The sequence below is a fragment of the Callithrix jacchus genome, chromosome 5, assembly GCF_049354715.1.
Source record: "Callithrix jacchus isolate 240 chromosome 5, calJac240_pri, whole genome shotgun sequence".
Taxonomy (NCBI): domain Eukaryota; kingdom Metazoa; phylum Chordata; class Mammalia; order Primates; family Cebidae; genus Callithrix; species Callithrix jacchus.
Genome location: NC_133506.1, coordinates 82,910,323 through 82,922,541, shown reverse-complemented (window position 1 = coordinate 82,922,541; position 12,219 = coordinate 82,910,323). Strand labels below are relative to the sequence as shown.

General features: G+C 40.9%; 1 protein-coding gene and 1 pseudogene across 17 annotated transcripts in view; one reads left to right on the top strand and one right to left on the bottom strand.

The window, feature by feature from the left end:
- The window catches only part of PRPSAP2 (phosphoribosyl pyrophosphate synthetase associated protein 2), a 61,736-nt gene that overhangs the window by 29,736 nt on the left and 19,781 nt on the right, over nt 1-12,219 (bottom strand). For all 17 annotated transcript variants that reach the window (XM_035303097.3, XM_078373125.1, XM_078373126.1 and 14 more), the window contains 2 exons: nt 10,349-10,464; nt 2,206-2,261 (listed from right to left, as the gene is read on the bottom strand). In XM_035303097.3, coding sequence (XP_035158988.1) covers nt 2,206-2,261; nt 10,349-10,464 — 172 coding nt within the window. The remainder of the gene's footprint in view (nt 1-2,205; nt 2,262-10,348; nt 10,465-12,219) is intronic.
- LOC108591536 (NADH dehydrogenase [ubiquinone] 1 alpha subcomplex subunit 3 pseudogene) lies at nt 2,755-3,101 on the top strand (annotated as a pseudogene).

Genomic DNA, 12,219 nt, shown 5'->3' with positions numbered 1-12,219 from the left:
AAACGAAAACTTACGTCTACACAGAAAATAACACATGAATAATCACAGGAGTACTATTCATAATAGCCAAAAAGTAAAAACAACATAAGTGTCCATCAACAGATGAATGGATAAACTGCAATATTCACATACAATGCAATATTACTCAGCAATCAAAAAGACTGAGACACTGTATGCTACACCATAGATAAATCTTGAAAACATGCTAAGTGAAAGAAACCAGATACAAAGGACCACAAACTATGTGATTCCATTTACATGAAATGTCCAGAATAGGTAAATGAACAAAAACAGAAATCAGATTAGTGGCTCCCAAGGGACAGAGGGTGAAGGGATAGGGAATGATTGCTGAATGGGAAGGTGTTCTTTTGGGATGAAAATGTTCTGAAAATAGAGACAGGTAGTGGTTACACAACACTGTGAATGCACTAAACGTCAGTGAATTCCATACTTTAAAATGATTGTTTGTACATGTGTGTTTTTTCACCTTAATTTTTTTAAAGCATGTATATCAGAGAAAAATGACTAAATAAAATTAATTCAGCCTTTGAACAAATGTTTGGAAAAGCTATTTGAAAAGTTTACATTCTAAAATTCAGTTTGTTTCTTACAATTTAATCAAATGGACAAGAGGAGACCAGATGATACAGCTACTTGAAGGATACAGCTACTTGGGTGAACACAGGCCTGACTGGGATGGGAAAGTCAGTCACAAGAACACAGCCATGTAATGGTTTTATTTCAAATGCCAATTTATTTTATTTAATATACTAAGTCCACATATTAAAGTGCTATTCTTAATTTACAATGTCCAATGACCTATGTGAAATGCTTTTTAAATCAATGGCTTACTGTGTGCAAGTTCTCCTCCCTCCTTCAATACTGCCAGCCCATGGGCCTAGAGTGGAGGCATCCTACACTTTCTTTCATTACACAGGACTCAACAACAATCTAGTGAGCAAAGGTATTTAACTGGAAAACAATTTTAAAAGGGCTTTTTAGGAAAAAGGCTTTATTCCTACAAGTGATTTTGTTCTTTCCCTCTACCATGGGGTAGCTTCGCCACAAAACATTGGTATACAAAATCCTCTCAACCAACATACAATTTTAAGTATGTATTAGTGACACATCGGTTACTCTAGGTTACATATAAGTCACTCTACTGACTCTCAAGGCTGCCCCTTTTGTACGCCTCAGGTTGTGCCAGTTTTGTAAAGTGTCACCTTTAACACACACAAATAACTGGCCTGTCAGCTGAATAAAATTCTGTTAATCAATTTCTGAGTTTCTCAAATAAGAGGCACTAAACACCTACAAAGTTGTTTGCCAGTAATGTAAATATTCACCAGTACTGTAAATATTCACCAATACTGTAAACACTAGACTTGAAGATTGACAAGTGATTTTCAATCTGGATCTGGGGTAAACACTAGAACGTATTCCCCAATCCTGGATGGCTTTGGTCAAGAAATGTGATTGAGGTCAGGTATGGTAGCTCATGCCTGTAATCCCAGCACTTGAGGAGGCTAAGCTGGGTAGGCGGATCACTTGAGCCTCAGTAGTTCAAGACTGGCCTAAATAACATGGCAAAACTCTGTTTCTACTATTAAAAATAAAAATAAGGCCAGGTGTTGTGGCTCACACCTGTCATCCCAGCACTTTGGAAGGCCAAGGTGGGAGGATCACCTGAGGTCAACAGTTTGAGACTAGCCTGACCAACAAGGTGAAACCCCGTCTCCACTAAAAATACAATAATTAGCAGGATGTGATAGTGCACACCTGTAATCCCAGCTACTTGGGGAGCTGAGGCAGGAGAATCGCTTGAACCCAGGATGTGAAGGTTGCAGTGAGCCAACACTGCACCACTGCACTATAGCCTGGGCAACAGGAGCGAAACTCTCTCAAAAAAAATAAAGAAAATTAAAAAAAATAATAAAATACAAAGAAATAAAAGAAAATGTAAGTAGAAGATAACTTTAAAAATATGTCTGGCAATCATAGATTAGGATTAGAAAAAAGAGAGAGGAAATTAAAATATTTACTTAATAAATGGAGTCGATAAAATGATCTTAATTCTTCATTCATGGAAGAAAAATAAGACATATCACTGGGAACCACGGAAGTTCAACTTAGAATGCTTGGAACTCATCAGGGACACAATACTTAGAAGTAGATCCAAAAAGAGATTTTGAGATTCCCACCTACCTCTTCGCCGAGGCTGGAGACTTGGCCACGATTACTGCATTCCTGTAATCCAGGATCTGTGAGGGACAGGAAGTCAGACATTACTGCATGTCTCTAAGAGGCTATTCCAACAATCAACAAAACGCTAAATTCCAACAGACCCAAAAATGCTTGGTTAGTTGAATGTTTTCCAAAAAAAAGAAAAAGTTCAAAGTAAAATTCTCCTTTGGAAAATGAAGAAAGGAACCTACCTATGAAAAAATATTGGCCGGGCGCGGTGGCTCAAGCCTGTAATCCCAGCACTTTGGGAGGCTGAGGCGGGTGGATCACGAGGTCAAGAGATCGAGACCATCCTGGTCAACATAGTGAAACCCGTCTCTACTAAAAATATTAAAAAAATGGTGGTGTGTGCCTGTAATCCCAGCTACTCGGGAGGCTGAAGCAGGAGAATTGCCTGAACCCAGGAGGTGGAGGTTGCGGTGAGCCAAGATCGCGCCATTGCACTCCAGCCTGGGTAACAAGAGTGAAACTCTGTCTCAAAAAAAAGAAAAAATATTACTGGTTGTTGCAGCCGCCAAGACCAAGATGGCCGCGAGACTCAGCGCCTTCCTCACGAATGCTTGGGCCAAGGAGCCAGTACTGGTCATGTCCTTCTTCATCGGGACCCTAGCTATAATTCTGCCCCCACTTAGCCCCTACTTCAAGTACTCTGTCATGATCAACAAGGCCACGCCCTACAACTACCCAGTGCCTGTCCTCGATGATAGGAACATGCCTGACATACCCAGCCACTGCCAGGACCCCCATGGGCCCAGCCTGGAGTGACTGAAGTACCTGTGAGCACCTCCACTGACCAAGGCGGGCCCTCTCCCAGCTCCCAATAAAAATGTGAAAACCAAAAAAAAAGGAAAAATATTACTAAGGTACGAGCCACAAAGATTTCTTTTAAGAAAAAAGGAATAATTGGTGATTAGCTCATATCTCTGCCCGCAAATACTAATAATATAGTATTAAGATGTTTCTATATATCTAGCCAACAAGAATCCTAATTACATGTAATTTCAAAGTACAAGGATATCCAATTCAATCTGAATATAAGCTGACAGTTGAAGTCCAAATTAGTGCAGTCCAAACAAATGGCTATTTAATGTATCGCAGTCATAACATGCTGAAGAAACCAATTTGTTAAAGCATAATCAGCCCATCACTATTTTAAAAAAATATATTAACTATATTCTTATTGCTTTTTTCCTCACAATTATACCAATGAATTTTACTATAAGCAGTTAATAACATCTAGCACCATGTGTAATACAATGCCTAATAACAAGCACTAAATAATAACTGCTTAGCAAATGAACAAAAAAAATGATTAATGTGAAGAATCTACTACAGTTGCATCCAGCATAATCACATGGTTCAGCTGTATCTACAGGAAGGCCTAATTTATCCAACACTCTCAGGAAGTAAAGCAGTAAAATATATTTCCATTTGGGCACTTGCATTATTTTTGCTGGCAGTCTTTCTGAACTGTTTCATGTACTTCCTTGTCTCATCAAACATCATCAAACATTACCAAACCCAGACAAGAAAAGACAGAACCAAGAAAACAGTTAATAAAACAATTAAAGGGCCTAAAAGAAACAGATCTTTTCTTAACCAAGAAAACAGTTAATAAAACAATTAAAGGGCCTAAAAGAAACAGATTTAACAAAAACAGATCTATTGTCTCTACAGAGGTTAAAATGGGAAGTTATATACATCAAGAAGGAACAAGTTATCATGAAAAAGAACCAAAAATAAATTAAAGAAGAGGAAGTGATTATGGTCTAAAGAAACTCAGTAGCTGGCTGGCTGAACAGCAGAATGAACACAGCTTTAAGAACAAACCTGAGATCAAGCCAAGGAAGTTCCCGACAAAGCTATATATAAGTATGCAAAAAGTAAAATAAGTGGTTAAAAGTTATAGAGACCCAAAATTTTAAAACATAATAGTTCCCAAAGGAAAAGAATAAAAGAAATAGAAGGGATGAAATACTTAATAAATAAAAACAATTCCCAAAGATGGCTGGGCACAGTGTCTCACGCATGTTGTAATCCCAGCACTTCAGGAGGCCAAGGCGGGCAGAACACCTGAGTCAAGACCAGCCTGGCCAATATGGCGAAACCCCTTCTCTACTAAAAATGCAAAAGAAATTAGCCAGGCATAGTGGCGCACACCTGTAATTCAGCTACTCCACAGGCTGAGGCAGGAGAATTGCTTGAACCCAAGCAGTGGAGATTGCAGTGAGCCAAGATTGTGTCGCTGCACTCCAGCCCGGCTGACAAGAGTGAGACTCCATCTAAAAAAAAAAAAAAAAAAAAAATCCCAAAGAATAAACGGGACCCACTGAGTATCTAATGAGATAAATGGAAAAAAGATCCATCCAGACACTTCATGGTGAACTTCAAAATCATGGCAAAAAAGATAAAACTCTAGGTTGGGCGCGGTGGCTCAAGCCTATAATCCCAGCACTTTGAGAGGCCGAGGCGGGTGGATCACGAGGTCAAGAGATCGAGACCATCCTGGTCAACATGGTGAAACCCCGTCTCTACTAAATACACAAAAAATTAGCTGGGCGTGGTGGCATGTGCCTGTAATCGCAGCTACTCAGGAGGCTGAGGCAGGAGAATTGCCTGAACCCAGGAGGCGGAGGTTGCGGTGAGCCGAGATCGCACCATTGCACTCCAGCCTGGGTAACAAGAGCGAAACTGTCTCAAAAAAAAAAAAAAAAAAAAAAAGATAAAACTCTATTTTAGATGGGGAAATCTTGCCCCCTGCCCCCAAAGAAATACATAGGATACTCAATCTTATTAGAAATCAGAGAAATCACTAGAAATCAGTAGCCTGTGGTCCCAGCTACTTGGGAGGCAGAAGAGGGAGAATCACTTGCGTCCGGGAGGTCAAGCCTGCAGTAAGTTGATCACGCAACTGCACTCTACTATGGGTGACAGAGCAAGACCCTATCTCAAAAACAAAGAAAAAAGGAAAAAGAAAAATCCTGGTGCACACCAATGATTACTAGGCTATCACCACAATACTTAGTTATGTTTTAAAACATGCACTATATCCAAGCTGAAGAGCCAGTCATTGATAGCAAAAATGAAAAAAATAAATGTAAAAAGTAAAAAACATACACTATATTTAATAAATATGAAACCACTTTTTGTCCTATATTAATATCCCCAAAACTGAGATGTCTCACATCGGGCAGTGTCCCACAGCAGCTGGGATGTGCTTTTTCTTTCCTTCACATGCACAGAGGCCACAGCACTCCTATGGGCCTCACTTCAAGTGAGGCACAGGCACCACTTGTTCTATTCAGGCTGAGTTTAACTGCCATTTAAAATGTCTCCAGAAGACAACAGATGCTGGAGAAGATGTGGAGAAAAAGGATCACTTTTACACTGGCGGGAGTGTAAATTAGCTCAACCATTATGGAAGACAGTGTGGTGATTCCTCAAGGACCTAAAAACAGAAATTCCATTTGACCCAGCAATCCCATTACTGGGTATATACAAAAAGGATTATAAATCGTTCTATTATAAAGACACATGTACACGTATGTTCGCTGCAGCACTGTTTACGGTAGCAAAGACCTGGAATCAACCCAAATGCCCATCAATGATAGACTGGACAAAGAAAATGTGGCACATATACACCATGGAATACTATGCAGCCATAAAAAATGACGAGTTCGTGTCCTTTGTGGAGACATGGATGAATCTAGAAACCATCATTCTCAGCAAACTGACACAAGAACAGAAAACCAAACACCTCATGTTTTCACTCCTAGGCAGGTGATGAACAATGAGAACACTTGGGCACAAGGAAGGGAACAACACTCACTGGGTTAGGTGGGGAGGTAGAGGGGAGGGGAGGTGGGGCGAATGGGGAGGGATAATACCAGGAGAAATGCCTGATATAGGCAACAGGGTTGGTGGGGAGGGGGGGATGTGGCATGTATGTACTTATGCAACAATCCTGCAAGATGCAGGATGTGCACATGCATGTACCCCAGAGCCCAAAGTACAATAAAAAATAATAATAATAATAATGTCTCCAGAAGGAATCACTATGATTCTTTTCATTAAAATGAAAAACTGGCTGGGCACGATGCCTCGTGCCTGTAATCCCAGCACTTTGGGAGGCGCCAAGGCAGATAGATCACCTGAGGTCGGGAGTTCGAGACCAACCTGACCAACGTGGGGAAACTCCATCTCTACTAAAAACAAAAATACAAAAAATTAGCTAAGTATGGTGGCACATGCCCGTAATCCCAGCTACTTGGGAGGCTGAGGCAGGAGAATCACTTGAATCTGAGAGGCACAGGTTGTGGTGAGCTGAGATTGCACCATTGCACTACAGCCTGAGCAATAAGAGCATAATTCTGTGTCAAAAAAGAAAAATTATTGTGTATGCAGAAGACACAGGAAGAGACCATCAGGGTGTAATTTGATATTCACGAATCAAATATTCATCACTGGAAAAATAATACAATTCTACATTTTCTTGCAAGGCAACAATCAAATGCTGCATGAAACTTAGGAATGGAAGATCCCTACCAGTAGGTGAAACTGTGAAAAGGACTGAACCAGAAGAGGACTGCCTGATACATGCCCAGCAATGCAGTGGAAGGCAACAGACACTGCCAGATGCTTTGGGAATAGATGGCAAAAGTTTCAAGGCAACAAACATCCTAATACTAGAATTTTCTGAGTCTGGCAGAAGGTATATAAATTCCAGTGACAAAGACAAGAGATACAGAAAGTACGAGTTAGCAGAGAGGAAAGTGTCAGCATCAAAACCTGCAGAATAAGATCACTAAGTGACAAGAAGGCACAGTGCCACAGTATAATTAGCAGTGTTTTTCTCTTTCTTGGTGACATAAAATAATGTAAGGCTGGACTGACAGCACCTTAGATTGAGTGAAACATGAGTATCTACCCAACTGCTTTAAGAAGCTCTAACAGAAGAAAATAAAAAAGACAAGATATGCATACTATAAAAAGGCAATACAGGCCAGGGGTGGTAGCTCATACCTGAAATCCCAGCACTTTGGGAGGCTGAGGCAGGCAGATCAGTGGAGTTCAGAAGTTCAAAACTAGCCTGGCCAACAAGGTGAAACCCCACCTCTACTAAAAACACAAAACTTAGCTAGACATGCTTGCTTGAACTCAGGAGGCGGAGGTTGTAGTAAGCCAAAATCACACCACTGCACTCCAGTCTGGGCGACAGAGCGAGACTCTGTCTCCAAAAAAGAGGGCAATACAACAAAAATTCCTTTTTAACACTAAGTTTCCATAGAGTATTTATTTTATTTTATTTTTTGAGATGGAGTCTTGCCATGTTGCCCAGGCTAGAATGCAATGGCTCACTCTTAGCTTACTCCAACTTCCACCTTCCAAATATAAGTGATTTTCCTGTCTCTGCCTCCCAAGTAGCTGGCATTACAGGCACAGACCACCACACCCAGCTAATTTTGTATTTTTAGTAGAGTCAGGGTTTCACCATGTTGGCCATGCTGATCTCAAACTCCTAACATTGTGATCTGCCTGCCTCGGCCTCCCAAAGTACTGGAATTACAGGCATGAGCCACTGTGCTCAGTCTAGTATTTAATTTTTATAGTTCAAATAAATTTTTTCTGAAAGGACAGAAAATTTAAAAACTAAGATGTTATCATTAAAATGCCATCACTGTTAGCTCAACATCAAAAATAAAACCATTCCCTAGTTTGCTGATTCATAAATGTTGAGAGAGGCCAATCCTGACTTTTTTTTTTTTTTTTTGAGACAAGGTGTCACTCTGTCGCTCAGATCACTGCAGCCTCAACCTCCTGGGAAGCCTCAATCTCCCAGGCTCAAGCAATCCTCCCACTTCTCAGCCTCCCGAGTAGCTGGGACTACAGGCATGCACCACTACACCTGGCTAATTTTTGTATTCTTTGTAGAAACAGTGTTTTACCATCTTGCCGAGGATGGTCTTGAACTCCTGGGCTCAACTAATCCAACCTCCTTGGTCTCTAAAAGTGCTGGGATTATAGGTGTGGGTCACCACATCCAGCCTTAACTTCTCAACAATTAACCTGAAATTAGTATTTTTTTTCAGGTAGAAGGCAGTGTCATCCTGAGGTAGAAGCCAGCACTATACGCAATGACTAGGGTTAGGCTTCCAGCCTGCCCTTGCAACCAGCATGAGGGTGCCCCAGCCTTCGTTCTTTAGGATCACCCACAGGGCATCCCTCAAGAGATGCTATTGCCATTTGTGCCTTGAGACATTGGCACACAACATGCCTTTATCTTGAGTGGAAACATCCCCTAAAACCACAAGATGTGGTTAGAATACAAGTCTACAGTGGCTCCTCTATTTCTTCTAAAATGACAGGTTTCTCCATGTTGCTAGTTGCTAACTGAACATTCAGTGCTCACCTTCTCACCCTCTCTCTGCCTAACCCTCTTCATCCTTCCTTATCAAGACAGTTGCTGATTTTATCTCACCTTCTCTCTCAACTAAGAATAATATTCAGGTAAGCCGGAGGAACACTTGAGGTCAGGAGTTTGAGACCAGCTTGGGCAACATAGCAAGACTGTAACTCTAGAAATATTTTTTAAAAATTAGCTAAGTGTGGTGGCACACCTCTAGTCTCAGCTACTCAGGAGGCTAAGGTAGGAGAAATCTCTTGAGCCCAGGAGTTCAAGGTTTCAGTGAGTTATGATGGCAACACAGCACTCCAGTTTGGGTGACAGAAAGAACCTGTCTCAAAACAATGAAAAATTTTCCAGGTAAAACTAAAGTCTGCATTATTTTCTGAATTTATTAGACTATTTGTGTTTTCTTTTTTGTTTTGTTTTTTTTTTTTTTGAGACAGAGTCTTGCTCTGTCAACCAGGTAGGAGTGCTGTGGCACAATCCTGGCTCACTGCAACCTCCACCTCCCAGGTTCAAGCAATTCTCCTGCCTCAGCCTCCAAAGTAACTGGGATTACAGGTGCGTGCCACCACGCCTGGCTAAGTTTGTATTTTTAGTAGAGACAGGGTTTCACCATGTTGGTCAGGCTGGTCTGAACACCTGACCTCAAGTGATCCACCCACCTCAGCCTCCCAAAGTGCCAGGATTATAGGTGTTAGCCACTGCTCCCAGCCTAGAGTTTTTGTTTCCTGTGTATAACTTTAAAGAAAAAAAAGCAGAATATTTTACATTTTTCTCTTTCAAAAATACTTAAATTCATTTTCTCTATAAGGGCTTATTTCAATTGCTGGAGAATGAGGAAGCCCTGTATTCTTACCAGAAAGAAGTTCCTCAGAAATCTATAAACTACTGTCTTTTAAATATAGTACTGCAAAAAGTTCTCTAGAAAAGTTATTAAAGAGAGAAATAATTTATATAAGAAAAACAGCTAACAGTAAAATAGCTAAGTACAATATAAATTAAACTTTTAAAAGCCTTCTTAAATAGTAAGTCACAAAAGTGCTAACTCATATCAAAGAAAAACCAATGTAACTATATTAGAATTAAATGTCTGATTTATCCCAGGACGCAAAGGTGGTTCAACATGAGAAAAATCAACGTAATAAACCACATTAATAGAATGAAGGAAAAAAAAAACATGATCATCTCCACTGATACAGAAAAAGCATTTGACAAATTCAACATTGCTTGAGGGCAGTGGTTCCCTAGGGTGGAAGGAGGAAGGGGATAGGACAGAGAAGGAGCCCAAGAGCAGCTCTAAATCATTATGATGATGCTAGTTTTCTTGTTGGGAGGTGGGATCATGGATGCTGACTCTCATAACTGGATGGACAAAGACAGGATGGACAGATGGATATGTAAAACAGGACCAGGACCAAGCATAGACTAGTAATGAGGGTAAATTACTCATTACAATCATATAGTCCAATTCTAGGTACTTGAGGTCCAAAAGAAAAAGCAATTTTAAGAGTTTAACTAAGGAAACATATTGCAGATTCAGAATTCTAAAATACATAGGACTGTATCTATAAAGTATAATGGTACTTTAAGTAGAATACATCAAGTTTTAATCCTTTAGGGATACCCTAAGGAAATGGAAATACATCTTTCAACCTTACTCAGAATATTGAAATAAAAAAGTTTGAGCTAGCTCACCTCTTCTTGAATATACTGTAATAAGAAGGGAGATGCTCTTAAATTATCAACAGGAATGTTGAAGAAGCCCTGAATTTCCTTCTGGTGTAAATCCATAGTAATAAGATGAGTTAGACCTTTAAAAATAAAGCAGACACAAGCACATAAATAGTTTTCTCTGTTTTTGTTTTTGTTTTTTTGAGATGGGATCTTACTCTGTCATCCAGGCTGGAGTGCAGTGGCATGACCATAGCTAACTGCAGCCTTGAACTCCCAGGCTCAAGTGATCCTCTCATCTCAGCCTCGAAAGTAGCTGGGAATACATGTGCACGCCACCATGCCCGGCTCATTCTGCATTTTTAGTAGAGACAAGTTTTCATCATGTTGGCCAGGCTGGTCTCAAACTCCTGACCTCAAGCAATCCTCCTGCCTCAGCCTCCCAAACTGCTGGGATTACAGGCATGAGCCACTGTACCCAGCCTATAAATAGTTTAAAATAAGTTGTACTATATGAAATAAGTACTACACATAATACTATATTTAATAAGTTATTATTTAAAAATTGCTTTCATGGCCTGGCATGGCGGCTCATATCTGTAATCCCAGCACTTTGGGAAGTTAAGGCTGACAGACTGCTTGAGCTCAGGAGTTTGAGACCAGCCTGGGCAACATGGCAAAACCCCATCTCTACAAAAGCTACAAAAATTAGCCAGGCATGGTGGCACATGTCTATAGTCCCAGCTACTCTCCCAGGCTGAGGTGGGAGAATCACTTCAACCCAGAAGGTCAAGGCTACAAATGAGCTGAGATTGAGCCACTGCATTCCAGTGTGGATGATAGAGTGAAACCCTGTCTCAAAAAAATAAAAAATAAGGCCCGGGGTGATGGCTCACGCCTCTAATACCAGCACTTTTGTAGGTCAAGGTGGGTGGATCACCTGAGGTCAGATCACAAGCCTGGCCAACATGGTGAAACCCCATCTCTACTAAAAATACAAAGAATTAGGTGTGGTGGCAGGCACCTGTAATCCCAACTACTCGGGAGGCTACAGCAGAATTGCTTGAGCCTGGGAGGTGGAGGTTGTAGTGAGCCAACATCATGCCATTGCACTCCAGCCTGGCCAACAAGAGTGAAACTCCATCTCAATAAATAAATAAACAAATAAAATAAAAATAAAAAATTGCTGGTTGGGCACGGTGGCTCACGCCTGTAATCCTAGCACTTTGGGAGGCTGAGGCAGGTGGATCACCTGAGGTCAGGAGTTTGAGACCAGCCTGGCCAGCATGGCAAAACCCCATCTCTACTAAAAATACAAAAATTAGCCAGGCATGGTGGTGCATGCCTGTAATCCCAGCTACTCAGGAGGCTGAGGCAGGAGAATCACTTGAACCTGGAGGACAGAAGTTGCAATGAGCCAAGATTGTACCACTTCACTCCACCAGCCTGGGCAAAAGGGTAAGACTTGGTCTCAAAAAAAAAAAAAAAAAAAAAAATTGTTCTACCATCATAAAAACTCAGCATTTGTATTTTTCAGATTTTTTTTTTCAGTACTGTGAAATGCACGATTTTCACATCAATTTAAAGTCTTGGCCAGGTGCAATGGCTCATGCCTGTAATGCCAGCACTTTGGGAGACCAAGGCAGGCAGATCACCTGAGATCAGGAATTCGAGATCAGCCTGGTCCAACACGGTAAAACTCCATCTCTACTAAAAATACAAAAATTAGCCAGGAGTGGTAGCATGTGCCTGTAATCTCAGCTACTAGGGAGGCCGAGGCAGGAGTATCACTTGAGCCCATGAGTTTGAAAACATCTTGAGTAACATGGTGAGATCCCATTTCTACTAAAAATACAAAAAACTGGCCAGGTATGGTGGTGCATGCCTGTTTTCCC